This window comes from Phaethon aethereus, assembly GCF_964289735.1.
Source record: "Phaethon aethereus genome assembly, chromosome: 5".
NCBI classification, from domain to species: domain Eukaryota; kingdom Metazoa; phylum Chordata; class Aves; order Phaethontiformes; family Phaethontidae; genus Phaethon; species Phaethon aethereus.
In genome coordinates this window covers 70,844,634-70,871,128 of record NC_138579.1, presented here as the reverse complement: position 1 = coordinate 70,871,128, position 26,495 = coordinate 70,844,634, and the positions used below count along the sequence as shown (strand labels likewise).

Sequence of the window (26,495 nt, the reverse complement as noted above, 5' to 3'; positions counted from 1 at the left end):
GGCATTTACCACCTCTCTGGGCAACCTGGGCCAGTGTTTCACCACCCTCCTTGTGAAAAATTTCTTCCTTCTATCTAGTCTAAATCTCCCCTCTCTTAGTTTAAAACCATTACCCCTTGTCCTATCGCAACAGGCCCTGCTAAAAAGTCTGTCCTCACCTTTCCTATAGGCCCCCTTTAAATACTGGCAGGCTGCAATAAGGTCTGCCCGGAGCCTTCTCTTCTCCAGGCTGAACCACCCCAACTCTCTCAAGCCTGTCCTCACACGAGAAGTGTTCCATCCCCCTGAGCATTATGGTATGGCATTATTTGAAAGTCCAAGCAAATAGACCCTGGTATAGCTCACAGATCCTTCCACAAGACTACGAACAGCTTTCCGTGGCACAACTCTGAATCGTGCTCAAATCCCATAACACAGCTGGGTCCAGATTTTGATGGCTTCTCCCACATTGCATGACGCAGGCCATCCCTGACCATTTACCTGTCCCTCCCCTAGATCCCACACATTTCTTTGAATTGAAGAGTGGGAGAGACATCCACATTAGACAAACTGCTTTGGGGATGGGGAGAGAAACAGAGACCAGTCACTGCTTCTGCATGTCCAGTGTGCCAACCTGTACCAAAGGCTCAGAAGTTACTGGCTTGTCCCCTTACCCTTGCTGGGCTACATCAAGGACCAGTGTCTGGGGACATTTTGAGGTCAGCAACTCTGTCCTCTTGCTATGAGGTGTGACATGTGCTCAGGAGGTCACTGTCTCAGGGACTTGCTGTAGAGCCAGCACTAATCAGTCGTTCAGCTAGACACTTTCTGTCATTACAGCCTGCAGATGGGAAATGGTTGACAAGAAGGGAGGACAAAAATCATTATTAAAGAATGTGAAGTTGGTTTGATTACATATGGGCCTCTTTTCTACTTTAAATTTATCAATTTTACCATATAAAACCATCATTTATCAAAAATATATTTCCTTTCTGAATAATCAAGATTCAGTAAGTTAAACTGTTGAGTAATTGGGGAGAGGAGAATGGGGGAAAAAAAAAGATGTTAAAAAGGCGAGGGAAATTCTGTACAAGGAAACAAGAAATGGAGAAGCTGTTGTCTCTCTTGTCACCCCATGCTTCAAACCCTTCTTGATCAGCATGGACAGACAGGTGGTTACAGGAACTCATCTGCCCAAACAACAGAGACCACATCGACTATTATCTTTCAGCTCTCCCTCAGCTACTGTGTCCTCTCAAGTAATTCAAAACCCTTCAACCATGATAGGCATTAAAGTCAAATTCGTCTCCCAGTGTCACAGACATGCATTTAAAAAAGAGGAGCCAGCCTGGCCATCCTGAGCCTGGCGATTCCTGGGACACAACATGCCAGTGCAGGCCACCACAGCAACAGAAGTGCCTGTCTGAGGCCGGCTGGACAATTCATCACTGAAAACTGGGCAAGGCGAGAAAGGAAAACACTTTATGAGGTTCATATTTAGTAGGTAGGGTTAACACCTGAGTCTTCGCTGGGTTAACACCCAAGTCCAGCACAGAGCTTAAGTACACAGAAATAAAGGAGCTCATTCAGTTGCTTAAAAACTAAGTTTAGACTTTTCAAAATGCTTGTTTGGAAAGAGGCCCCGGTTTCCATCAGAGAAACTAACCTGATGGCCAACTGCCCCATTGGTGGTCCTGCCAGCCTTCCCCATCAGTGACTCCTACCAAATAAAGTCACTCATTGCAGCAGAGAAGGAACTTTAAACAGTGACACATACATGAATTCTTCATTAATTATGCCATATGCCACCCATTTGTGAGCCTCTATCTTGAACTTTGACCAAGGCAAACAGGATTTCAGATGCAGGCAGTGATGTAGGAAGAGGTTTCCTCACAAGAGGCATTTTACACCCTTTGAAGTAATCTATAAGCTGATCAAAGTTTAATAATGGATGGAGTCATTGCCCATTCTTACAAAGCTAGTATGTTTGAATATCCATCTGGATGAAAAGGGGTTTTAATGAGATAAATCAAAGACAGTAGCAAGCTTCGCTCCCTCTCGCTTCACCCGTATCTAAAGAAAATGGAAATGAAAAAAATATTCTAATGACTCTGAGTTAGACAAGTAGCTTTCCCCTCCATGAAAATTAATTTACTTAACAGTAAACAACAAAGGAATTTATGAAGATTGTAAACCTGGCAGTTAAAATAATAGAGCAGATAAGAGTGCCAGTCATCAGGTATAAACTGGTTCTCTTCACTGCTCAGAAAGCAGAGAGTTTGTCACCTCTACACAGATAATATTGACTTTGTGCATACCTTTTCATGCACTATTTTACAATTACAGTAACATATACCTGAGCATGTTTTTCATATCTGATTGCATGGCTAATCTCAGCTTTCAGCTCAAATACCTGCCAGGAGTTTTATTTAGACAGTGCCTCACCCAATACCTTTGTTTTATGAACACAGGATTGGGTCTCACACTCTGCGACGTTAATCCTCTTCTCTGCTCTTTCCAAGTCTTTGTGAATTATCCAACAACCACCTTAACAACAGATTGGTCACCACAAATCCTGTCCACCCCTAATTCCCACTGTCCACCCCTAATTCCCACCATCAACCATCACATTTAAAGTCTCAGCCCTTTCTGCCTGTCAGGGAGTGCTTTTAATCTGAGCCTTTCCCCCTGCACCCAGCTTGTCTGGAGCAGATTGCAACAATATTTCTTGCCCATGCTTCAACACAACCATCCAACGCTCCATGTTCTCAGTACGCAGATCCTCCTCAGGTCCATCTGGTCTGTGTCAGACCTCAACATTCATGGCCTCTCCAAGGTCCCTTCATAACCTATTTCCACTGCAGTACAGTGCTGGTTCCCCTCCTGGTGCTGGAGCAGGGTCAGCCTTTGCTGCCTCTTAGTCCAGCTTCCCCCTTTGCATCTCCCTGGGCTTTTACAGGTAAAAAAGGACTTCCTCCCCAAGCAACTATCTCATCCTCCTCCATTGCCCTCTGAGGCATATGCTGATTGTGGACACTACCCAGTGGGCTATTTAACCAGCCCACGAGCTGAGACAGCTACTGGGAACAGACAGATTTTCCCCCAGCCTTTTCCCCTTCTCGTCTTGTGTTTTGTAGCTCTTGTTTGCTAGTCTTCTGGGACAAAGACTGTCTTTTTGTGCCATGTCTGGACCCTGACCCCTGATACAGCACCACTGTAACAAAGAGTAAGCACCAGAAATAAACTACCTGAACCCTAAAAAGGTTATGTCTGATCACTGGGAGAAGGCACAAAGACAAGGAATCAGAGGGAGAAAAGCTAGCTAAACTCATCCCTGTACTAAAGACAGCAAAGAGCCTCTCCAAATCTCACATTCCAATTTGTGTCTTGCTTTAAACGCATCCTATTTTTCCAGCTCTTGCTTTGAAATCAGGCCCCAAGCAGGAGCTTCTACGGCTGCCATCCACAGAAACACTAAATGCCTGGCAGAACTGTTTCTGGCATTGCCATACTGTTACCCCCAGCCCCACAGTAAACACGTGTAATGCATGTCCTCTACCCACAGTACCTGGGTCTCCCTGCCAGAAAGGTTAATCTGCTCTTCAGCTGAGCCACAGCGGATTCAGCAGCAATGTGCTTTTTACCCTAATGGTACTGAGTAGGGGAAGTGGGGTGAGAGTGTCATCCTTGTGGATGGGCCATAGATACTCCAGGGAAGAGAAAAAGAGCTGGGACCTGGCCTGATAAGCCTCCCAGAAGCAGGCCCTAGGTCCAGCTGCGGCACAGGAACCTTGGTCAGGCCTCGAACTTGCCCACCTGAAACGCCCCCAGCTTTCTCCTCTGGAGGAAGTTGTTTATGACAGGGAAAGGCTTCAGCTGCTTTCCCAGCCAGGCGTGTTCTCCTTCCCGTCTCCTCACCAGGAAGACAGTAGGGCAGCAGAGGGAACAAAGTGAAACAGAACCATTTCCTTTTCCTTCATGATTTTTTCCCCGCCCTGCTGTCACCTGAACAGCCTGGCTGCGCTGTCACTCATACAGGGACAACTGCCTGGCTGCTCTGAGCAGGCAAAGCTCGCAGCTTCTCCTGCCTTGCAGTCCCGTCTGTTGGCAGACGAATGTTCTCCCCATCCACAGAGAGCGGTGCTTGCTCTCACTGGCTGCTGATCAGAGTGGAGATGAGTTACCTGGATTTCTGGAGTGGCCTCCACCCACTGCTGGGGAGGCACACACACCATTTGGATACAACACGTTTCTTCCTGCAGCTGCCTCCCTGCCCTGCGTAGCATTCCCCTCGCACAGAGCCCCAGGAGCAGTCCAAAGCCTGCAGCTGCAGCTCAATTACACAAGCTCTTTGTAAATACGAGTGCCAAGCACAAGGCTTGGATCGCCACATGCTTCAGGACACAGGTTAGAGCAGGGGTGGGAAAGCACACGAGTGCAGTCATGTCTGGGACACTACCACCCTACCTGAGCTGCTCCTGTCCTGAGCACACACACAAGGCAGCGCAGGAGGGGAGAATAGCATGGAAGCCAGGCTGGTAGTGGGAATAGCACTAGGCTGGGTTTATAGGACAGGTGGAGGGAGGAAAACCAGGGTAATCTAGCAAAGCCACAGTGCAGAACAGAGGCAAGTAGCAAAAAAAAAAAATCCCTTCTTACAGTTAGCGACACCAATTTTCACTACCTTGAGGGCTGATTTGGGTAGTTTGGGGGGTAACATGAGCGGATTGAAGGGCTGGTGCAGTCAGCCGCCAGGTTTGGAGCTGTCTGGCAGACTGAATAGCTTTGCAGCACAGAAGGTCTCCGCTGTGGCTGTGCTGCCTGTCGAATTACCTGGGACAGGGGACCTGGCCAAAGCCAACGCATCAGGTGGATCCCACCTCAGCACAAGAGGACCAACATTTGCCCCTGGCTTGTGTAAGCTCTTTGCCTGGGACAAATTCCACACAGGGAGATCTGCTACATGAGACAAGCAAAATGCAAGTGCTTTTAGCTTGGCAAGTGAGGCTTAACTACTGTATTTAAACTTCCAAGCCAGTTTCAGAAACCAGAGGACTAACTCACGTGTACAAAGCATTTGCAAACACGCACTGCTGGACGGGGGCCACAGCTGCTAGAATTGACATATGATGAGATAAATATGCAAGTGGTGAAACTCGTTATGAAAACTCTTGCTGTGTTATGAAACCCTAATCTTTCACCACTATGGAGAGGCTTATATTACAACCAGAACTTACACCTTCTGCAGCGACTCTTCCATGCCTGTGCTCTAAAAGAACAAACAGTAGTTCAGTCCTTTAGAGCTGGTTTCACGACTGATTTATAGTCCACACACCATCAAAGCTTCTTAACCTGTTTTTTCCTCCTTCACCTCCAACTTCAGCACCTGGCCACCTTCATCATGGACAAGAGCGAGTCCATCGTGACAGTGGATGATGCTATCCGAAAACTCATCTTGCTCAACTCAAAAGAGAAGATTTGGACACAGGAGATGCTGCTGCAAGTGAATGACAAGTCCATCCGCTTGCTGGACTGCGAGTCGCAGGTACCCAGAGCTCTGCAAGAGCTACCCACGGATTGACACACAGGGCGCAGCGCGTGCCCTTCCCATTCTGCCTGGGAGGGCCATTTCTAAGGCACCCAAAGAAGGGTGAATCACTACCAAAATCCACTCCTGGGTGTGTGGGGGCTGTCTGACTCTAATTCAAAGGGCAGGTAGGTGTGGGATGGTTTATTCACAGTTCCAGAGCACAGATACTCCAGGTGAAAGATACCTGGAGCTCTGCTCCAGGCCAACAGTAAAACTGCTTTCTGTGGGAGTGATGCAGACTTACAGGTCCACAGAGATCTGCATAAAGGATGAGCAGAGAGGGAAGGACCTTTTACTTGCATTAAAATAATATGCAGGATTCCCTGCCCAAGAACAGTGCCCCATTTTGGCAGGTGATACATGTACACGCACAAAAGGCACCTAATCTGAGGTAAAAGAGCAGCCAGACAGTGGGAGAGAGATGGTGCTGCCCTGATTTTAGCAATGAGAAACTAAAGAATATTAGCCCAAGGTCATCCAAGGAGACAGTGGGAGGGTAAGCCCCTCACAGAAAGCATCTTTCCTCCCAGTGGTCTGCTGGGATGCATGATAAGTGTACTGGTGCAGGTAAAGCAGAGCAGTAAGACAATGGTCTGAGCAACAAAGCTCAAGTTATTGAGGTCTCACACTAGGCCCCGTATTCAGGACTCGGAGGAGAACAAGAGCTCACCTCTGTTTGCCATCCACCTCTCTCCTATTCCGCAGTCCCAAGCCACTGCCCCTCTGCAAACCTTGACATGTATCTTCTGAAGAGCGCAGCAAGCCACTGCCAGGAGGCACAAGTCCTGCCAGCTCTCTCTCCTCAAAGAGGGATCCCAGGAGTTTGTACACAGGACCATTCCCCATCAGTTCAATAGTTCTCCATTGCCTGACCCCTTCCTTTTTCTCTTCCAGGAGGAGCTGGAGGACTTCCCACTGCCAACAGTCCAGCACTGCCAAACAGTGCTGAATCAGATGCGCTATTCCTCCATACTCCTCCTGGTGTGTCAGGATTCGGAGCAGCACAAACCTGACATCCACTTCTTCAACTGTGATGAGGTGGAGGTGAGCAAAGCCCTCCTTGCCAGTGTGAAACAGAACAAAATAGCTCCCTGCCAGCCCCTTCTTCCGTTGCCCACTTAGAGCCCTCGATCCTTTCCAAAGGAAAGCCATTAAAAACATCTCTGTTTTATCTTTGAGGCGGAGATGGTTCACGAGGACATAGAAAGTGCCTTGGCAGACCACAAGCATGGGAAGAAGATACGGCCACAGACACTCAAGTAAGTACTGCAGGACACAGCTGGGAGTTACAAAAAGAAAAAAAAAGCGCCCCATTCACAATAGTGCATTCGCACACCAATCTCTCAGAAACGGGATCGGCAGCCACTGATGGGGCTGTTCTGTGTTGCTTCCCTTGCAGAGCAAACCAAGAAAAGATCAAGCAAAGACAATCCATCCTCCCACCGCCGCAAGGGCCAGCTCCCATCCCAATCCAGCACGACACGCGAGGCTCAGGGATGAATAGGAACCGGGTGGCACCCCCTTCCCAGCACAATCCAGGTACTGGGAGCGCTCAGCGAGTCTGTCCTGGGGACAGGGGATTTGTTAGCCTGGACAGCTGACCCTCCTGGAATGGCCTGTCGTCATTTCAGGCCCCATACTGCTGGGCACACAGAAGCCCAGTGTTTTTTCACTGTGTTATAATGTAACACAGACACATACCAAAGGCACAATATTTTGGTTTATCCCTGGCTGTGCTTTATAAATGCCTAAAAATTGTGCCACAGCAAACATTTCTACACACTGGGCTAGCAGTAGACACCTTCTGCTCAATGACAGCTTAATAAATCAAGGCTCCTAGAAACTCCTTTTAATGACACCTGAATTTTGGGGACACTGAAATGCTCAAATGAGGAAAAAGCCCCTCATGAAACTGAGCAATCATACGAAATTTGGACCAGGCGCTGGTGATCTTAAACAGACAAGACAGACCTGGTCAGAAAGGCAAATTCCTGGCCCTGCTGACTTCACGGGAGCCAAGATTTCACCCTCAGAAATCAAGTAGTTTACATGAATTCTCCTAGAATTGAGCATGGAAATGCAGATCTGAGCTCTCATGTACCAATCTAAAATCTTATTCCAAAACCATCCTGACTTCAGCCTGTTTGAGCTGGCTTGAAAAAACTTGTATTTCTCTTTGGAGAAAGAGGTAACAGAAATAAGCTCCTGGTAACAGAAATAAGCTCCTTCTCTGACAAAACTTCAAACTGACTAAAATGATGAGCAAAATTTAAGCCTTTTTAACCACTGCCTATTGTGCCACCATCTCTTGGGATTAATTTCTAAATTCAAGGAAAACGAGTAATCAGGACACAATAAGAAACTCCAAACACCAGCTGAAAAGAAAAAAAACCACACTCATTTCCCTGGGATGGCACCTGAAACCAAGCAGCTGATCTGGAAGCTTGTTTCAGGTCCAGCTTTGCATAATGAAAATTAAGATCTATATTTCAGAGCTGGACCATGTATAAATATCTATATTCTGATGCACAGCAGTTTTTCAGGAAACAGCCACCCTCAACTCTGCTCTTCCTAGGATGCTTAGGAGAAAGCTTTAAGTCCATTGCTTACACCAGCAGAGCCAGGCATTTAGCCAGGCAGGATTTCTGGATGTGAGAACACAGAGTCTGTAATGAAAGCAGGTGACATGAGAAAGCCTTGAATGATGCCTGTCTGCTGAGAACGTTTCTCCTTTGAAACACGCCTTATTGCTTTTTCTACAAAACCTGTCAAAACTAATCACCTCATCTTAACACTTAAAGATGACGTACATTTTTCACAGTCCTTTGCCAAAACTGCCTCCCCAGTTCTCCCACTTTATAAATCCTGCTGTCCAAACACCGGCTGAGCCAGCCCTTTCAAACCCCATTTCACCAAGCTGACACATTATTCTTTTCACAAGAGGCCACCTGAGCAATTGTTCTCACCAAAATATCACCCCCTCACTGAGTGACTGTCTTCTGGAAGCTGGGAGGTGCCTGTGTTTTTTTTTCATTGCAGAAGTATTTTTTTTAATACCCATTAAAAACACTTGAGAGACCGCACACAAGTTTGTACAAAAATGCTGATTTGTGCACGGGCCTGCCTAAACATCAGTCACGCAGAACTCCTGCCACGCTGCTTTCTAGCCTGTGACAGTTGCACTCACTTCCAGGGCTTATTTCTTTAACTATTTAGTTAAACTGGTACCTCTGGGCCAAGCAGGGCTCCTGTGGAGAGACGGGGGTTAGAAGAAAGAGTAGGAGTTAATCTAATTGCACTTTACATACATGCGGAGTGCTCTGCAATGCACGTGATGGCTCTTCAGCTCCTCTGCAGGCATAAGTCAGCCTAGATGCAAAGGCAAAGGAGTTAGTGACTCACAGCAGCTGGGGACTGGGGCTTGCAGGTCTCTGCCCGCAGCTGGCAGCTGTATGCTCTTCATGATTCATTCACTGCTTGTATGTGAAAACAGGCAGCGTATCGACACAGAGCGTTGGCGGGCAGGTGCTGTGACCTTGGAAGATTTAATTGGCAACTTTGATCACCTCCTGTTCCTTTCTGATCTCCTGAAGTGCTCTCATAACCCAGAACAACCAACCAATGTGGGAGTTACCATCCCATGGGTCCCTGCATTTAATGGAGCCTATTTTCAACCTCTGATAGTAAATATATTTTTCTCTCCCTGCCTTGTTTGCAGACTATGAACGACGAGGCTCCAGCGCTCATGACCACGAGGAATCCCGAGCCATTTTAGCACAGAAGATTGAAAAAGAAACGGTTGGTAACAAGAATGGTGCACAGTCAATAGGCATGAAGGAGAGGGAGAAGAGAGGAAGGAAGCAAGGGGCTCCTCCATGAGCAGACATTTTAGGCATAATCTAGTCATTGTTAAACTAATATCTACCATTCATAAATATAAGGTGAATAAAAGCAAAGCTCCATCACTGGGTCAGTTACAATCTCCTTTGACCTGAGGTAGCTCTGCTGATTTCAGATGGTCTGCTCGTCCCCAGCCCACGGTCTAGTCTTGGGGTTATTTTCTAGACGTCCATTAGCAGGGGTCACTTGTCACACTGATTAAGTACAGCACACAACCAGGCACAGCTTTGTGTTTGGGAAGTGATGAATGCAGCTTAACTTCATGCCTGGATTCCCCTCTCCTGTGCATTCTTCCAGGAAATGAAGCAGGGACTGACCGGCATGCTCTGGGATTTGGGCTTCCCAGCTGCGTGCAATTTGGGCTCTTTTTCACCTCGGTTTGTTGCATTTCTGTCTGCACAGCAAATCCTGAACTGCACTCTGGATGACATTGAAGTGTTTGTCGCCAGGCTTCAGAAGGCTGCAGAGGCATTCAAACAGCTCAACCAAAGAAAGAAAGGGAAGAAGAACAAGAAGAAAGGGCCAGCAGGTACAGTGCAACAGCTAGAACAAATGGGGAACACACAGGCACAGATGAAGGTTGGGAGGACACCTCAGCTTACACCCCTGAAAGGCCAGGTTGATGCAGCGGCATGGCTATGGATCCAACAGCAGCTACACGAGTTTGGAAGGTCTCACTGGTCTGTGGGGACCTCTTGTAGAGCACACAGAGCCTAGCAAAGCCTCCAACACAGAGAAAGACTTCTGGTTTCCTTGAACCCTTGATTTTTAGTAGTTCTAGTCTCAGCACCCTTTATTGCTGTGTCTTCTGCATGCCAGCAAGATGAAACTTTCCTGAAAAGGGATGCTTTAATTAAAGTGTCTTTCTTTCCACCTTCTCATAAAAGAGGGCATGCTGACTCTTCGAGCAAGACCCCCAAGCGAGGCCGAGTTCATCGACTGCTTCCAGAAAACCAAACTGGCTTTTAACCTCTTGGTAAGACACAGAGGGTATTTTCATCCCATGCAGTGACAAGGCTTTTTCCCATATACCACAGTAGTAAGCATTTAAAGTGAAATTTGAACTGCAAACACTATCAAGGGACAAAGGTGTGAATTCCAGATTCTTCAGAATCCAGAACATTTCATCAGGCTTGTGCAGGTTTCTTGGATCAAGTTGTTAAACTGAAACTACAAGCATAAAATCTAGGATGGGACTGAGCAGCCAGGGGCCTTGCAATGCCTGGATGTCTTTTCAGATACAGACCTGACTTAAAACATTTGTGAAGCTGTGAGCTTACAGAGCCAAGAACTGCCATGCCCACCTTACTAATAGCTGTGCAAAGGCTTGTATAGGCATCCCCACTCCAGATATTTGCTTCTACTTGTGGCCTTTAAAAATCTGGGTGGTTTTGTGAGAGCTGTAGTCCTTGTTATCCCTACAAAGCATAAAACTGAGGACTGCAAATATAAAAAAAGAAAAATAAGTCTTATCTACTTTAAATTGTTCTCATCCAATTCTTATAAAGCAGCTGTAAAGCTGCCTCAGCCAAGGGCCTGGAAAGTCTTTGGTTAACAACAACTGATGTCCCCCGTTGCCCTGAGGTTCCTGCCCTCTCTCCTTCTCTCTGGGAAGAGCTGCTGTCTTAGGAAGGGAATGAAAAGCAGGAGCATAAAGATGTTCCCAGTGCTGCCAGCTCTGCTGAGTGAAGCATGTGAGACCAGGAGGGTAATGAGGCAGAAGGAAATTCTGTCCGTTCTGACCAAACTTGCCAAGCGAACACAGCCTAACAAGATCCTTCCTGAGAAGTTATTAGTAAGGAAACCACAGAGAGTGTAAACAACATTAATGCAGGACACCAAGCTCCAAGCTTTTCTTTTAGAGGCAAATATGCATAATTTTTGCCTGCTTAGGACCAGAAGTGAGTCTTGGAGGTGTCAGCTCTGGCCAGCAATCACTGCTCTCACATAAACCAATCAGGCACCCTGCTATGGCTATGCCACACATCCACAGCAGGGTGTTAGCTTCCCTGAAGAAGCAGCTGAGGATTCTCCAAGCATAAAGAAAACCCGGCCTGGCTGTTGCATCCCAGCCCTTTCTGACCGCTGAGATAAATACAGTGGAGTCAGTGCGGTCAGACAAACCCTCAGCCACAGCACAGGTCTGCGCTGGAGTTAGTGCCCTACCCTGGCCACTGCCAATCATGCAATGCAGCCGCAAGCGCCCATTACCCGCTGCGGATCTGTGCAAATGCTCTGGCTCACAGCCCCCGAGCTCAGCATCGCTGCTGCTCCCCGGTCAGCAGCATGGGAGTGAACACATAGGAAATTCATTCCCTGCACTCAGGCCCTGGACTTTGCTGCCCGCACATCCACAAACACACAAAGAGCAGCTGCTCTCCTGGCAAGCCGCTGGGGGCCAGTAAGGAGGAAAGCGGGGAATTAGTGGTGGAGCACTGCCATGCCCGCCCCAGGACTGCTGTCACATGTCACATGGCTGCAAAGTCCTTGTGAAGCGCTGTTTCATTTAGTCACCTTGTTGGCATCAATTATTTCACACTTTCCACTCCACATTAATGTTTAATCACCAGCATTTAAAATGCTTTGCATTTCAGTAGGGAGGAGGGAGGCTGTTTTCCACTGCAGCAATGCCAGTAGCACAAGACACAAGAAAGAGCTGAAAGGAAGCACAAACTGAAGTGGTTTCTCACCACAGCTTAGCTGATTGCTGTTAATGAAATGCAATTCTTACAGTAAAGTAATCCTAAGCATCTGCTGCTCCATTCCACCACAGTCTATTCTAAATACCAAGCATTTTAGTGGCCAGGGCAGCTCTAGGTGCTGCAGGCAAGACCTTGGTGGAGGTTTTTCCCCGTCAGCAATTTGCCAAAGGACCCCGCAAAACACTTGTTCTGTTGTTTTCATTCATGGGAACTAGTGGGATTTTCAACTTTGCAAGAGTCAGAAGAAACAGGCCTGGCCCTTCCTCACTAAGACTTTCAAAATAAGCCAAGGTTTTCTGCTTCTGCTCAAAATAGCTTCAAAAGGGACTGATTTTAACAGAGTAGGTGCTCCACCCCTCCTGAAATTCAACACCCTTAGAAACAGACACAAAATAAAAATTATCTAAAACTGGATGATTCATACTCCCCAATCACTTACTCTTCCTCCCTGATTTCAGGTGCACTGTTGAACGTTTCCTTGCCCTGTGTTTTTAACTATAGCAAGTATCGGTCAGCAACAATCCCTCCACGTGACAGAAAAGAGAAGGCAAAAATCAGGTTAGGGTTAAACTGGGTTTCCTTTCTCTTTTCAGGCCAAACTGAGAAAGCACATCCAGAACCCCAGCGCTTCAGAGTTGGTGCATTTCCTATTTGGGCCGCTGGAACTGGTAAATCTTATTCACAGGTTTCACTGTGAACTCGTTTGTTATTTCTAACATTGCTTTTGCACTTACAGGCAGCTAGATTACGCGGAACAGTTAGAAGGCTGCTCACAACTGGCTAAAGCTCTCCCAGGAAAGTCTAGAAGCAACAATGCCAGTGTTTCTGGCCTCTGATCTGACAGCCAGCTTGCAGTAAATAGACAAACCCTAGCAAATATGAATCTTTCCATCCCATTAATAAAGACTTACTGTGAACAAACGTGCCAGACAGCAATGATTCCCATTGGGAATCTGCCCAATCGTCAAGCAAACATGGCTCAGTATTTGCACTGAAAATAGGAAGCAGAAATCCCAATTTGAAAAAGAAGCCAGAAGGGACACAGAAATACCAAGTGATTTTCCATTTTTTAAAGTGCCAGCTTGTGATGTATCCTGTCTCTAACAACAGCTAATTTTTACATCAGACCTTGCTTTGACTCCAACAGAAAAATTCTTATGTTCCTCTGAACTGTCCAGTCTTCAATGATTTAGGTTGATGTTTCTTGAGAGAACTGAGCTGATCTAAGAATTAGCTGCTGCCAGCGGGAGTCAGACCATCCCTTGGCATGAAGGCTTGCCCTCTGACTTTCATTTTATACCTTGGAGAACTTAGTCAGGATCTATATGTCTTATTTGTCTATTTGCCTTTTCTTAATAAAATCTGCCAATCAAGTACTATCAGTACTTCAAGTGGCAGCAAACCATTCATTTAGTTCATCTGTGTTGGGAAACCTCACCCTACATATGAAGGCATGGAGGACAACTTTGGAGGTGCAAGTCTAACGTGAAGTAGCCTGGTTTTAGAGGTAGACGCCATGGAGGGGTACATTGACTTTCTTTGGAGTGGGCAGACATAGAGACTCCAAAGGGTCAGAGCCACTGATTTTTCTGTCTTTGATTTCTGTTCCTTTGTGTGTGTGCTGGTTTGCTATTTTGAACATTTCCTGCAAAATCTCTCATATTTGTGTGTGTTTGTATGTGATCCAGATCGTCAGTAGCTGTGGTGGCCCTGAGCTTGCCAGGTCTGTCATCAGCCCACTTCTTTCTAAAGATGCCACAGACTTCCTCAGAGGACACCTGACACCAAAAGAGATAAATCTCTGGGACTCCCTGGGAGAGACATGGACCAGATCCAGGTGAGGATAGAGCTGCTACCTCACCAGGTTACCCAAGCTCTTGAGAAAGGCAGACAGGATACTTGATTTTATAGCAGTGTCAGAGGGTCAAGGATGCCCTGATGCCCCTGTTTCTTCCTAACGTGCCATCAGAGACATGTTCCTTGTGAATCTCACCACATATTCCCTGCTTCATGTCCTAGAGCTGAATGGCCCCGAGAAGCAAACATCCCCACCTACATCCCCAAATTCCGCAATGGCTGGGAACCGCCCATGGAAATCTTCCGCGGAGCTCCCTGGGAAATAGACATCGGACACTTGCAAGAAGAGGTTAGTCTTGTGCCCCTGGTCATCCTCTTCTTTACCCCTACCTCCCCCTTTTTCAGAGTGAGGGATGATCTGTGGAGTTTGCAGGGCTATGTAACAAGTAGTCGGCTCAAAACTTAGTTGGATCTGGTCACAACAGTTAAATATGGAAATAAGGCCAGAAAAGGGCAGCAATAATCAGCCTCACCTCCTCATCAACAGGAAAAAGGATACTATACCATAACTGAGCCCCATGGATACAGGTTTGCCTGAAGAACATTTCTTTGGTATGCACCTCATCATGACCAAAAGCTTCCAGGCCATAATTCACCTACTACTATCACTCTCCTTTTCTTTGATAGAGCTTTCTCCTTTCCTGGGAACACTGACTCTGTTTTTACCTTTCCAGCTATCATCAGCTAATGGATATCCTTACCGTAACTCCTCACTCAAGCGTGGCCAGACCGCCGATCAGACACAAGCTGTGGATGCCTTTAAACAGAACGTAACTCAGCATGTAAATAGGTAATGTATCAGCACCACCCTGGACAACGGCGCCTCAGCTCCCACCTTGTAACCGCACGAACACCCACTGCAACATATCATGACACCAGGATGTTTTGGCATCCTGGTAGGTAACTCTCTGCTGTTATTAATTCAGACTTGTTAACAAGATCGAGAGAACTCACAGATCAGACGAGGGATTATTCATGTAAACACTGTCAGCTTTTAATCACCATCAGGTTTACAAGGAAATAGGTTACATGTGTTTTCCACCACAAGAGGCAAAAATATTGGCTAACTTCATTAGTCAATCAGTAGGTCTTGTTTCATAACATCAGCCCACCAAAGTGATATTAAGGATCATGTGCCAAAGATACTACACTGCACTTTTGATCTCCGTACGGTTAAAGGAGCTAGTATCTCTCCATTCATCCTAAAGCCACAACAGCTTGCCTAGCAAGAACCTGCTATAGGAGGAATCTGTACTAAAGCATGAGCATGTGTAGACCTTCTGCTGTTGAAAATCGTAGTGCTGGGAAAGAGCAACCTGAGCAGCACTGCATGGAAAACATTTTAACTGAGGCAGCGCCATTTTGTTTCACTGGAGGCAGCCACTCCTCTGTGCTTTTAGACACAACCAAAGAGAAAAACGTTTATTAGAGGCTGAATAAAATGAGCATGTTTCCCATCTTGCCCATCGCTCCATCAGGAAAGCGACACGGGTTTAAGTTCAGACAACTCTTCTTAATGAGACAAATGCGGAAAATGGGGAAAAACCTCCTCCCCTTTCCTCAGGAGTCTTGGAAAGTTCAATTCCCAACCCAGAACCAACCCGGCCACCCCTCTGTCTCAGGTTTTTTTCCAAGGGAAAGATGGGTCTCCCACAATTTAACCAAACACCCTTCCCTGTTGCTAGTTTTCTATCATGTTACTCAGTGGTATAAAACCTTTATGAAAGTACTTTTGGTTCAAAGTTTAGAGGATTTTCATCTGCTTGCTTGTTTACATGGGCTTACGCCTTTGAAATTTTCTTGAGCTCTCTTGAGTTTCAACAAGCTCTTCCCAAATTGCAAATGAATTCTCTACCATACTCCGCTCTGAAGTGATTTCACATGAAGTTATCAACTTCAAATCTTTCAAGACTGGAAGTCCAGACCCAGCAAAGCACTTAACCATGCACTTTTCTGCAGCCAGCTCTAGACTGGGAAAAAACCTTCAAGCCAGACTCTTTTTTCATGGTTTTATATTCTAGTCTAGAAGATTTATAAGCTCTACTACTACTACAAAAAAGTTCAAATTCACAGCAAAATACCTTAAATCCAATTATAACCACAAAATAACTTATTCTTCCCGTTCACCCCATCAAAGGTCCTGGTGGGACCATAAAATGGTACAGATGCAGTGTCGAGTAGGGAATGAATTACGATGACAAATTCTCTTCTCCAATTCCATTTTTCTCAGTGAGGTTATGAAAAATAAGGAGAACTTAGTTTATATGAGAACATTTAAGTCCATCTTTAATGGTAGATAAGACACGTAAGGAAACATTTTCATCTGTTAGTCTCAGCACATGCAAACGATAAATAGTAGTATTGAGTCCTGGAATACAAATTAACAGTATGCCTCTTCACCTTGTTTCCCTGAGACACCACCCAGCCTAACTACAGTGTGGGCTCATAGAAGAGTACATGGAGGATCTGTTTTCTCCTGGGATAGGTGGTGTGCCTTTTTACCTACCTTTCAGACTACCAACAGCAAGTTTTCCTCATGCATAACATTTAAGAAAAAAAAAAAATCAGCGTTAACAGCACCGAAGCTAAAATTGAGAACGTGCTTATATGCCTTCTTCAGCCCAGAGCAGACTTCAGCCGAGTCTGCCCAGATGTTTGCCAAGATCACAGTCCTGGGACAGACATACTTCCTACTACACTCATGCTTTTTTCAGGGTAGTTTGAACTAGTTTTCTAACCAAGAGACTCTATATTAACAAAAATACCCATGCATCAGTATTATTATTTACACCAGGGCTTTTGGCTGCAAAGAAGTGTCATGAAAAGCCCCAAGCAATATTATAATAATCAGCAAAGGTCAGCTGTGTAAAATCTAGGTGCATGCAAAATACACATTAGCCTCAAACTCCTCCAGCCATCACCTCTTCCCTCATGATTCATTTACCTTCTGGAATGCTACAAAAGAAGTAATTTCCACTTAACTCAGGCTTTCCTCCCCCTCCTTGCCTTCAGGGCACTGCTGGGTAAGGCCACCACTCCCTTTCTTGACAGGTGGATTCAATCTGAGAGTCTGCTCCAAGCTCTCCCCCGCTGCAGACTTACAACTTATATATTGCACATGGCTGTAACTAGACCAAGAGTTGTCCCGAACCAAGGGAACTAAAGACAACACTACAGCCATAGGCATGATATCAAACTACTGACTCAGTGGTTTCAACCTTTTTCAGACCACCAAAGGCTATCTAATGAAAACAGTAAAGTGAACCGAAACTAAGCGTAATGGCTTGCTTTTCAAAGTCAGATTTTACAGATACCTCAGGAACAGTCCACAAGACATGAGTTTCCACAGATTATAGATTTAAAATCACTGACCAAACCCAAGAACTCAGCAATGGAAAAATATCAGGCTAAAAACCATAGTTGTTAGCAGTGCTGGAAGCACTGGCTTCACCGAGTTACACAACTTGACATAAACTGGAGAAGAACCTGACGCCTGTTGGCATGCCCACTGTGAATACGGTACCTGGGAGTCTTCTGCATCGTGTAGCTGTGCCAGTTGCAAGTCACAAGCAGAAAGATCCATACAAGGTGCATTAAAATAGTTCCCACCTGCCCTTACACAACAATGCAAGACAGTTTTTCCATACTGCAAACATTTTTGGAAATAACACTACACCCATCTTAACTGGAGAAGAAAAAGATGAGATCTGCAAAATTTTCCTAAGCCAGGCAAAAATACTATGAAAAATAAACCATTTCAGTTTGGGTCAAAGGAAATCTTTCATTCCACTTTTTCACCATTTTCCATTTTTTACAACCTACCACATTTATTTTGTCTCTCTCTCTAAATGAAAAGCCAGTTCATCATTGAAAGCCATATATTCTTGCATCAGAAATTCCCAAGCAAAATACTTAAACACATTCCTCTTTCCCCCAAATGTAACTTAAAAAAGAAACATTCAAACTTACTTTTCCTGAGAACCCACAGAATTCTGTTTCAGTAGCTCAGCATTCATTGCCTGATGAAAAGAACCACAGATTTCCAGTCAGGTCTACCTACACTCATTTTCAAGACCCTTTCCCCCAGCACTGGTGCCTGCTGCTCCCCTGCTCTAGCAGGGTAGTTGTTTCCACTTACCAGGACATGAGGGTTTCACTCTTATTTTTCACAGGACATGCAATCAGAGCATTCTGTTTGTGCTTTGTCAGTCTCGCCAGTCTTTGCTGCAGCAAAGCTGTGACTGATGGGGAAGAAGCCTTTGCTTGGTAAAGTGAAATGGCTCCCACCTTGAAAGCAACAGACTCACAGTCCCCCAATAAGGCCACTACCCAAACAGCCCTACAGCTTCTTTTTTTTTCCCCTCAAACACAGGGTGTTTCACCAAAATGAGAGCTGAAAAATCTTCCTCAAAATAGAGTAGCAAAGAGGCACTTCCCCTTCCTAACACAAACACATTTGTCTCTATACCTGCACTGGTACTCAACCTTCAACTCTTCTCTTTTGCCAGTGAGCCCTAGTTTTTCCTAGTGGACCTAGATTTCCCTAGTTATTAGATGGGCCTCCATTAAAACTAAATTTTTTTTCTCCTGCAGGAATTTTGAGGCACAGGGAATGGCTCTGCTGAAGAGATATGCCAAAATCCGCTACGATTTCACTGCGCGAAATGCCAATGAACTCTCAGTGCTTAAGGATGAAATCCTGGAGGTACGTGAACATGCTTGGGGAAAAGGTGTGCCCTCCTCCCCTTTCCAGGAACAGGAGAAAGATTTCAAGATACTGGCAAGTGCCAACTCACTTTCGCTTGGTGTTTTCTGAGCAGTCACACAAAGCTTTGCTCAAATCTAAAGTTTTACATCTGAGCCGGAGCAGGGTACTGTATGCATTGGGTCGTTTGCTCAGCTGAAACCCATCAGTCACATCTTAATTAGCAATGAGGAGGACGGAAAACAAGTCACTGTAGCACACAGCTCACCCACTTTCTGAGCCTATATTCATTATTACCACTCCCCCCTGAAAGGAATTATTTTCTCTGAAAACATCCTTTTTCATAACCTTTCTCTTATCACAATACTGTTGGCAGCTGGAGAATGCAGGACATGACTTGGTCTACACACTAACAGATCTATGACTTGAGAAAAAGACATTGGTTCAAAAATGCAGCTAGAATGAGAAACGTGGGTGGGTCTTACCCACAAAGCTCATCCATTATAGGAAGGTTACTTTAAAAAGAAATTTTTTTTTTAAATCACAGTTCTGGGTAAGAAGCCTGCTGAAAGGCACAGGGAGGCAGGTACAATAGGAGATATCTCAGCAACAGGCAATCTCCTTGCCACATCATGGTTATGATGTGATTGTGTTATGATGTGACACATGATCAAGTTATATGATAACACTCTGGCATCTTTGGCAGGAGTCACTTTGATTTATGTTTTTTCTTAATGCAAAAAGCCAACACAAACTCAGTCACTGAAGAAAAAAAAAAGAAGATGGAGAAACTGATAAATTAAGTAGGAACTATGAGTTCTTCCGCACCCCAGGTCTATTTTCCCCCAGAGGTGCTCTCCTGTTCATCACTGGATAAGTTCTGATGTCTTTCAGGAAAGGCTTCAGTCTTGAATTGCAAATGAGTGCAATAAATTTGTTCGCCAGCTCCTGTCCTCAGTGATGTTATTCTGACAACTTCACATTACTGTGTGGTTTATTATTACTATATGCCATTTATGTGTGCCAGAAATCTGATGTTCTCACTAGCAAATTTTTTTTTTTTTTCCCTCTCTCAGGTGTTGGAAGATAATAAGCAGTGGTGGAAGTTGCTCAACCGGAGTGGGCAGGCTGGTTATGTCCCTTATAACATCCTGGATGTGGTAAAACTGGAAGAGCTCGAACAGGTCTGTAGTCAGGTGACATGTAACTGCAGGGCATAATCAGCCTCTGAGAATGATCTTGTAATTAGACCTCCCTGGATTTCTCAGGATGCTGTGCACAAGTTGGCACGAACCCTCACAAGCAGACAAACCAGGATCTTGGAGATTCCTGAGTCTCCTATGATAAAACTCCCACATTTTGCCACTGTTTACCTTCACCCTCCCTAAATGAGACCTATCCTTCCCATCCATGCAGCAGCCTCATGCTTTCCCCCTGCTCCAAGATGCCAAGCACATTGCCTGCTGCCAACAGTGCCTGGCAGGCAGGGTTATAGGACAGGTGAAGGCTGAGTCCTGTGCTATAGGCAGCAGCCTGCTACAAAGTGAGACCCTAGCTCCAAGAGACACCCATCCCGAGCCTAGCACCATGACTTGTCATCCCAACAGAAAAGGTCCGAGGTGCTGGCTGCAGTGGCTTGAAAGAGTTCCACCTTTTGCCTTCCCCCCAAAACCCATGTACTCCTCAGCCTATGGTTTACCACCCCCTCTGTTGCAAAACCCTGCTGCTTTCAGGGCTGTGCTGCGAACATGACAAAAGAGCTAAGGCAGCCAAATTTTGCCAACAAATGTTGGGGTTTAAATCAAAGACAGACAGCTTCCTCATCCAGTTCAGTTCAGCAGCAGGAACAAGTTACCGGAGCGGAGGAAGGTGGAAATGTCATCTAAGTAAGTATTAAGTGAATACTGCTCTCGAGCACCTTGCATTGCAAAAATGTGGAGCTGAAGAGCTCTAAATGCCCTAAGGAAGCATGGAATTGCTTCCCCACTTTGATATTTCACAGCTTGGGCAAAGCATAAGGTGCCCCAGCAGGCCTCTGGACAAAAGCCCTGTTAGTTTAATCAAAATGCCAAAAAACTTTCCAGACTGCTCTGGGCACTTGGCAGTGGTCCCACTTAACAGCGGTCCCACTTAACAGCAAGTTACTAGAGCAGTGATGCTTTAGCTTCAAATGAGATTTCTGTCTGTTTTTTCTTCATATAAAAATCCTTTTGCTTCCTGTGCTCTCCACCTCCAAGGAAGTTGTATGAGCAGTAATTTCTGCATAGCAAGAGGCTAAGGGGCCGAGTCACGCATGTGAGAGCAGTCATCCACAGCAGTAGTAAGCAAGCATAAAATACCACTCCTCTCCTGCTGGGGAGTGTGATGTGTTTTCCAGGGGTGTAAATGCCTTCACATAGTCTTCAGCCTTTGGCTTAGGTTCTGTTCCTTCCTGTGAGACCCCAAGAATTAACTTCTTCCATGCAGCTCCACCTGAGGTCACATCAGCCTCAGCTGGGTGGCTGCAGATCAGCACAGGGAGAACATGGCAATTTGTCCCTCAATTTGCTACTGTGGGTGGAAGGCAAATGTTTTAGAAAATGAAAAATGGCAAAAAAATAATCTTACACTTTTTTTTTTTTCTTTCTTATCACCCAGTCTAACCAGAGGTACAAAGGAGACCCAAGCCCCAGGGGATATGGACCATCCAGCCCAACTCACAAGCTACCTGCCAGCTACGCTGGGGATAAATGGGGAAGTGAAATGTTATCACGCAATTCTCCCCAGGATGCCAAAGAACGTATGTGTCCCACATCGCACTCCCAGCGTCCGGGCACCTTTTACACCATATATAGCAGCCTCAGGCAGCCAGAGAGCTTGGCACTGCAGCTTTGCATTTCAGGACTTAATTGAAAAGTTTGTGAGCACGTGCTTTTGTTTGCTCTCTGTCCTGGTGGTTTTCTTTCTTCCTCTTTCTTTACTTTCACCATAATGGTCTGTCCACTATTTTGGTTGCTGTGTGCATGTAACTAGTCCTACCCAATTGTATGTTCCCTCTCATAAGGCTCTGCACAAGGACTTATTGCATCTTTTAGTGATACGCAATAGACCAACAGTGGTTTTGGCAGAGATGCACAGAGGAGGTTCCAGGTAGTACAACAGCCAACAGAGCAGCTCTCAGGAGCTCACTGACCCACTGCTGTCAGGCAGCCTGGGACAAGAAGGGCAAAAAGGTGACCCCTAACCCTCCTTCCAGCTTGACCTCCCTCCTCCTCCCAAGAAGGAAGTTTCCTTTCCACGCCAATACATTTAAGTCTAAGTAACCACCCACATTCAGGTCAATCCCTTTCTCTCGCTTCCTTTGCTCTTGCCTCCTGCCATACATGCAGTGTCCATCTGGCCTGTTCCTTCAAGTGGTTTCAGAGAAATCCTAGCCAGCAGATCTGCCAAACACAAGAGTCACATCACTTTCTCACCCTGCGTGTGCTATGCGGGGTCATGAACCACCAGAAAGACCCAGAGCCCTGCTCACCTCACCCCCTTACCACACCCTGCATACACCTGTAGCAAGCTGTCTCCTGAAGGCCACAACCAAGGTTCATCCCCTGTTCAGCTACTGTGGACTCCTAGAAGCAGGAGCCCTTTTGGGATGACGGAAAGCCCCATAATACGAGCATCACAGACAGGCACCTATTAATCACACTGAGTTATTCTCCACAGTCTCCAGGAGGTTCACGGAAAAAGTGATACTAGATGATGTGTCACTGGAGTTTTATGAACGTGCTGCTCACTCCCAGTTCATGCTTCCTGCCACTTCTATTTAGCTGCACAGGAAAAGCTGGAGCTCTGAGGACTGGGATCAGCGAATTACTTACTAGAAGTAGCAGAGAGGACTGAAAAGCAGAGAGAACAGGGCTACAGCTCAAAAACAAGAATCTAATTGTAGGTACACAATTGGCCGTCCACCTCAGGCGACAGCAAAGGGGTAATCGGAAGAAAATAAATGGCAACACAGGGGCACAGAAAAACAGGACCCTCATTCTCAGAAACAGATAGTCAGGCCTCCCTGACCTCTGCTGTCCCATGTGGTCTAGCTTTTTTTCCCCTCCCGGCTGCTAAGTTTGCAGGGCAATTTCCTTATTTCAGTAGCCCAGTGGGAGCTAAGTAACTCAAAAACAGGAAGATGACAAACTAAAGCAAAAACACAACAGCAGGGAAAAGGGACCATGCCCGTTGTCACCACTTGACAGCACCAGTGCAAGCAAAGACACTGCCAGATCGGGTTTTACACCCTTGAGCAAACTTCTGCTAGTCAGTGTTGCAGGGTTTAACGTACTTTGAACAAGGTGTGATGAACAGGGTAGGTTTGCAACACAAGAAACAAGATCGATCCCAATATAAATTTGTATATAAAATAGGTGAAAATATAGGTCCTCACCAAGCACCTGCTGCAGACGCCAGTCACACAGAATGAATGTGTTCTTATCAAATAGTTCTCCTGTTATTTTGACAAATAGGACACAATTTTTCCCCCAGTAAGTGCTTCTGAACAAGAATTTTCCAGGCAGTTTGATGGGTAGTTTTGGCTAAAAGCTGATGTGTGCTCTCCTTTATCACGCCATTTAAACATGGACTGGGGAATATGTGCTTATTAAATGAGACAGCTCAGAGCCTGCTGGTATATACCATGATGGAGAATATACTTTTCTCTAGAAATTATACAGCTATGTCAATGCTGGTCAACATCAGAACCAGAAATTTCCTTTCTCCCAGGAACAGCAGCAGTTGTTCCAAAACTCCCCAATTAGCCTAATGGACGTTGCTGAAGCAATGAGGCCAAACTCTCAGACATGCAGTGCTTGCAGCAAACAGTGCCCTTTGTCCTGGGGGACAGTCACACTGCAAGAAACCCTTAAGCAACTTTTTAGATTCAGTGATCGCTGTGTGGATGATGAGCATTTAGCCTTTTTTTGTGATTCCTCCTCTCCATCATTCTGGAGAGGAACTGCAAAAATCTCAGTTTCTCCCAAAGAGCAAGTGAGGTTTCAAAAGCTGAAGGAAGAGGAGAGTATTGGCTTGGGAGGAATGAGGAGATTCCCACAGTCTGCTCCAGCAGTCTGTCAGCCTCCAAAACTGTGGCAGTCTTTTTAAACCTTTGTTCCTGATGGAATATTGAAGGTCAAAATGTCATTGCTCAACCTATTGCTCTAAAGGCACTTGAGCTTGTTCTTTAAAACTGAAATACAAAAGTAAGCACTTTCCTCCTTTGGTGTATTTACAGAGTTAATAAAAATGCTGAGACACATTTTGATCTTCCTCACATTTTCCCTGCACATTAATTTAATAGGATTTGTGACTGAAGACTTGATTTCATTCCCTACTCTCTACCTTGTGCCTTGTTTCCCCAGAACTTATTCATCAAATGGACGAGCTGAATGATGAGTTGCTAAAGAAGATCACAAACAATAAAATTCAGCCTCCCCAGAGGAATTTCAAAGTGGAGAAGCCTCAGCAAGTTTTTGTGCCCCTCACCTTCGAATCCAGCACTGAAGAAGTCAAAGCTTGGCTGGAGGCAAAGTCATTCAGTAAAGAGTAAGATCTGCTTTATTACCATATGAAATGCTGGTCCTTCATTTAAAAAGGAGTGGGGGAGGCAGCTTGCAACATTTCAACTGGATTACAAGTCACTTGTATTTACTTACAGATCCTGTGTTATAAATTAGATTTCAATCATATTAAATCCAGCCTATATAACCAGTACATTCAGAGCCCATACCTACTCCCTTTCTTTCTTATATACTATCAAATAAACCTTATCTTACAGTGCCACAAAAGACCTAATGAGTAGCTGCAAATAAAGGAATGGTCTTGCTTATTCACACAACTCACATCCAAACACTGCACAATGTCCTACCACTGGCGCTTGTCTGGCCCCGGTTAGCCAGTTCGGAGTGATGAACTTAAGAGAAAAGTAACTAACTAAACCCGTGGCCTGAAATGCAAATTCCAGATGACTGCCTGTCTCTGGAGAAGCTGTCCTAAAGTATCTCTGAGGAAGAGCCAGACCCTCAGCTGGGGCTAGCAAATCTTCCCAGCCACCAGGGAAGGACCAAAAAGCTGCACGTGGTCCAAGGTTATGAGTTACAACTCACACGCTGCACAGCGAGCTAAGAGGAGCTCCAGGATTGCTCCCAAGTGCAACGCAACTGGAGTGAAATCACTGCAATACCCATGTGTCTGGGTACACAGTGGATGCCAGGGTGAAGCTGGCTTCACTCACTCCTCATGGCTTGCTGTCATCCCCGCCAAGAGCCTGGGTTACCCAACTGCTGCCACCTTGGCACAGACCCAGGGCCTTGCATGTGATATGGTCCTGGTGCAGGGACTGCAGGTCGGCTGCTCCTAGCCCCTTTATCTCCGACTCCTCACCTTTGGCAAGAGGCCACGTGTAGCACAATTATCATCTCCTCACTTTGTGTCTTCTCAGGACAGTGGAACACCTTGGCATACTTACTGGAGCTCAGCTCTTCTCCCTCAACAGAGAGGAGCTGAAGAAAGTATGTGGTGATGAAGGAAACAGAGTATACAGTAAAATCACAGTGGAGAAAAACCAACTGGAGGTAAGTAGCTTTCTGGACAATTCTGACCTGAATGGGTACCTGTACCAGCAGTGTCAGATATCCCATTAAACAGACACTTTAAGAAACATGATTAAAAAAAACCCAAATAACAAAACATCCAAAACCCACACAACCAAAAAAACATACCCTCTAAAAATGCTGAGAAGTCTTTTAAGGAAAAAGGCCCCAAATCTGTAAGGCAATTCACCCTGTCTCGACTAATGAATCTGCCTTCTTACTGGTATCACTCATCCCTTTGAAACTAGCTCTACTCTTACAGCATTAGTCAAATATTATAATTTAACTACAGCTTGAAGTTAAAATTCAAACTTTGTCTTTTGTTTCCATTCTAGAAAAGCAGAGGGGAGTCAGAGCTCCAAGAAATCATGAAGCGTCGCCAGGAAAGGATTGATTCCGCTAATTAAAAATCTATCATCTGCTTTATTTCAGCTATTAGTCATAGTAGCGCAGAAAAAGGGAATGAAAGCAATAATCCCAGTCCAGACAAGAGACAGCAGTGCTCCACACTTAGCAGTGTAATTTCCATCAAAGTGACAACTTCTTGAACACTGTTGTTAAAGGTAGACAATAAGATCATGTCCCATTGGGAAAGGTGTTTTAATATTGCATGAAGTATTTTTTTTTTTATAACTATGTATTTTATACTGAAATTTTATGTGCATGCGATAAGAATTCACACGTGTCTGAATATATGACAATGGCTGGATTCAAGCAAAAAAGACCCCGCAAAGCTTTTCTCAAGGGGCTATACCCGCTTCCAAAACCCCCTTGCCGGCCTGGCTCGGGAAGAGAGGGCACGGCACACAGCACACAGCACAGAACAAGCCAGCCTGAGTATTTAGAGTCTGGACCACAGAAATAAGTCTTTTGCCCCACTTTTAATTTCCTGCTCTGTGGCAGACATCCCCTGCAGCCCACTAGCAAAGGCCCTGTGACAATTCACTGTCCTCCTTCTGTCGCCCTATGCCCCCTAGGACGAGGCTAGAATTGCAACACACCTTACCTAAGATTGGCTGCTTCCTTAAACACATGTACCAGTTAGTGCTCTCTTTGAACCGTGGAAATGGGCTTTCATTGCGTAATAACGAGCTGGATCCAAGTGACAACCGAAGTGATTTGAATCTGCAAATAGGTGAGCTCAG

The 26,495-nt window shown here is 45.5% G+C and overlaps 1 protein-coding gene across 1 annotated transcript in view; it reads left to right on the top strand.

The window, feature by feature from the left end:
• EPS8L2 (EPS8 signaling adaptor L2) overlaps nt 1–25,757 on the top strand; it is a gene marked incomplete at both ends in the record, with an annotated part of 44,134 nt that extends 18,377 nt beyond the window's left edge. The window contains 17 exons of the mRNA XM_082000416.1: nt 5,363–5,524; nt 6,464–6,613; nt 6,749–6,828; nt 6,969–7,108; nt 9,288–9,367; nt 9,872–9,998; nt 10,357–10,445; nt 12,765–12,839; nt 13,860–14,008; nt 14,191–14,317; nt 14,703–14,818; nt 18,622–18,733; nt 19,810–19,917; nt 21,371–21,512; nt 24,121–24,304; nt 25,200–25,332; nt 25,686–25,757. Coding sequence (XP_081856542.1) covers nt 5,363–5,524; nt 6,464–6,613; nt 6,749–6,828; nt 6,969–7,108; nt 9,288–9,367; nt 9,872–9,998; nt 10,357–10,445; nt 12,765–12,839; nt 13,860–14,008; nt 14,191–14,317; nt 14,703–14,818; nt 18,622–18,733; nt 19,810–19,917; nt 21,371–21,512; nt 24,121–24,304; nt 25,200–25,332; nt 25,686–25,757 — 2,046 coding nt within the window. The remainder of the gene's footprint in view (nt 1–5,362; nt 5,525–6,463; nt 6,614–6,748; nt 6,829–6,968; nt 7,109–9,287; nt 9,368–9,871; nt 9,999–10,356; nt 10,446–12,764; nt 12,840–13,859; nt 14,009–14,190; nt 14,318–14,702; nt 14,819–18,621; nt 18,734–19,809; nt 19,918–21,370; nt 21,513–24,120; nt 24,305–25,199; nt 25,333–25,685) is intronic.
• Between the last annotated feature and the right edge of the window lie 738 nt (nt 25,758–26,495).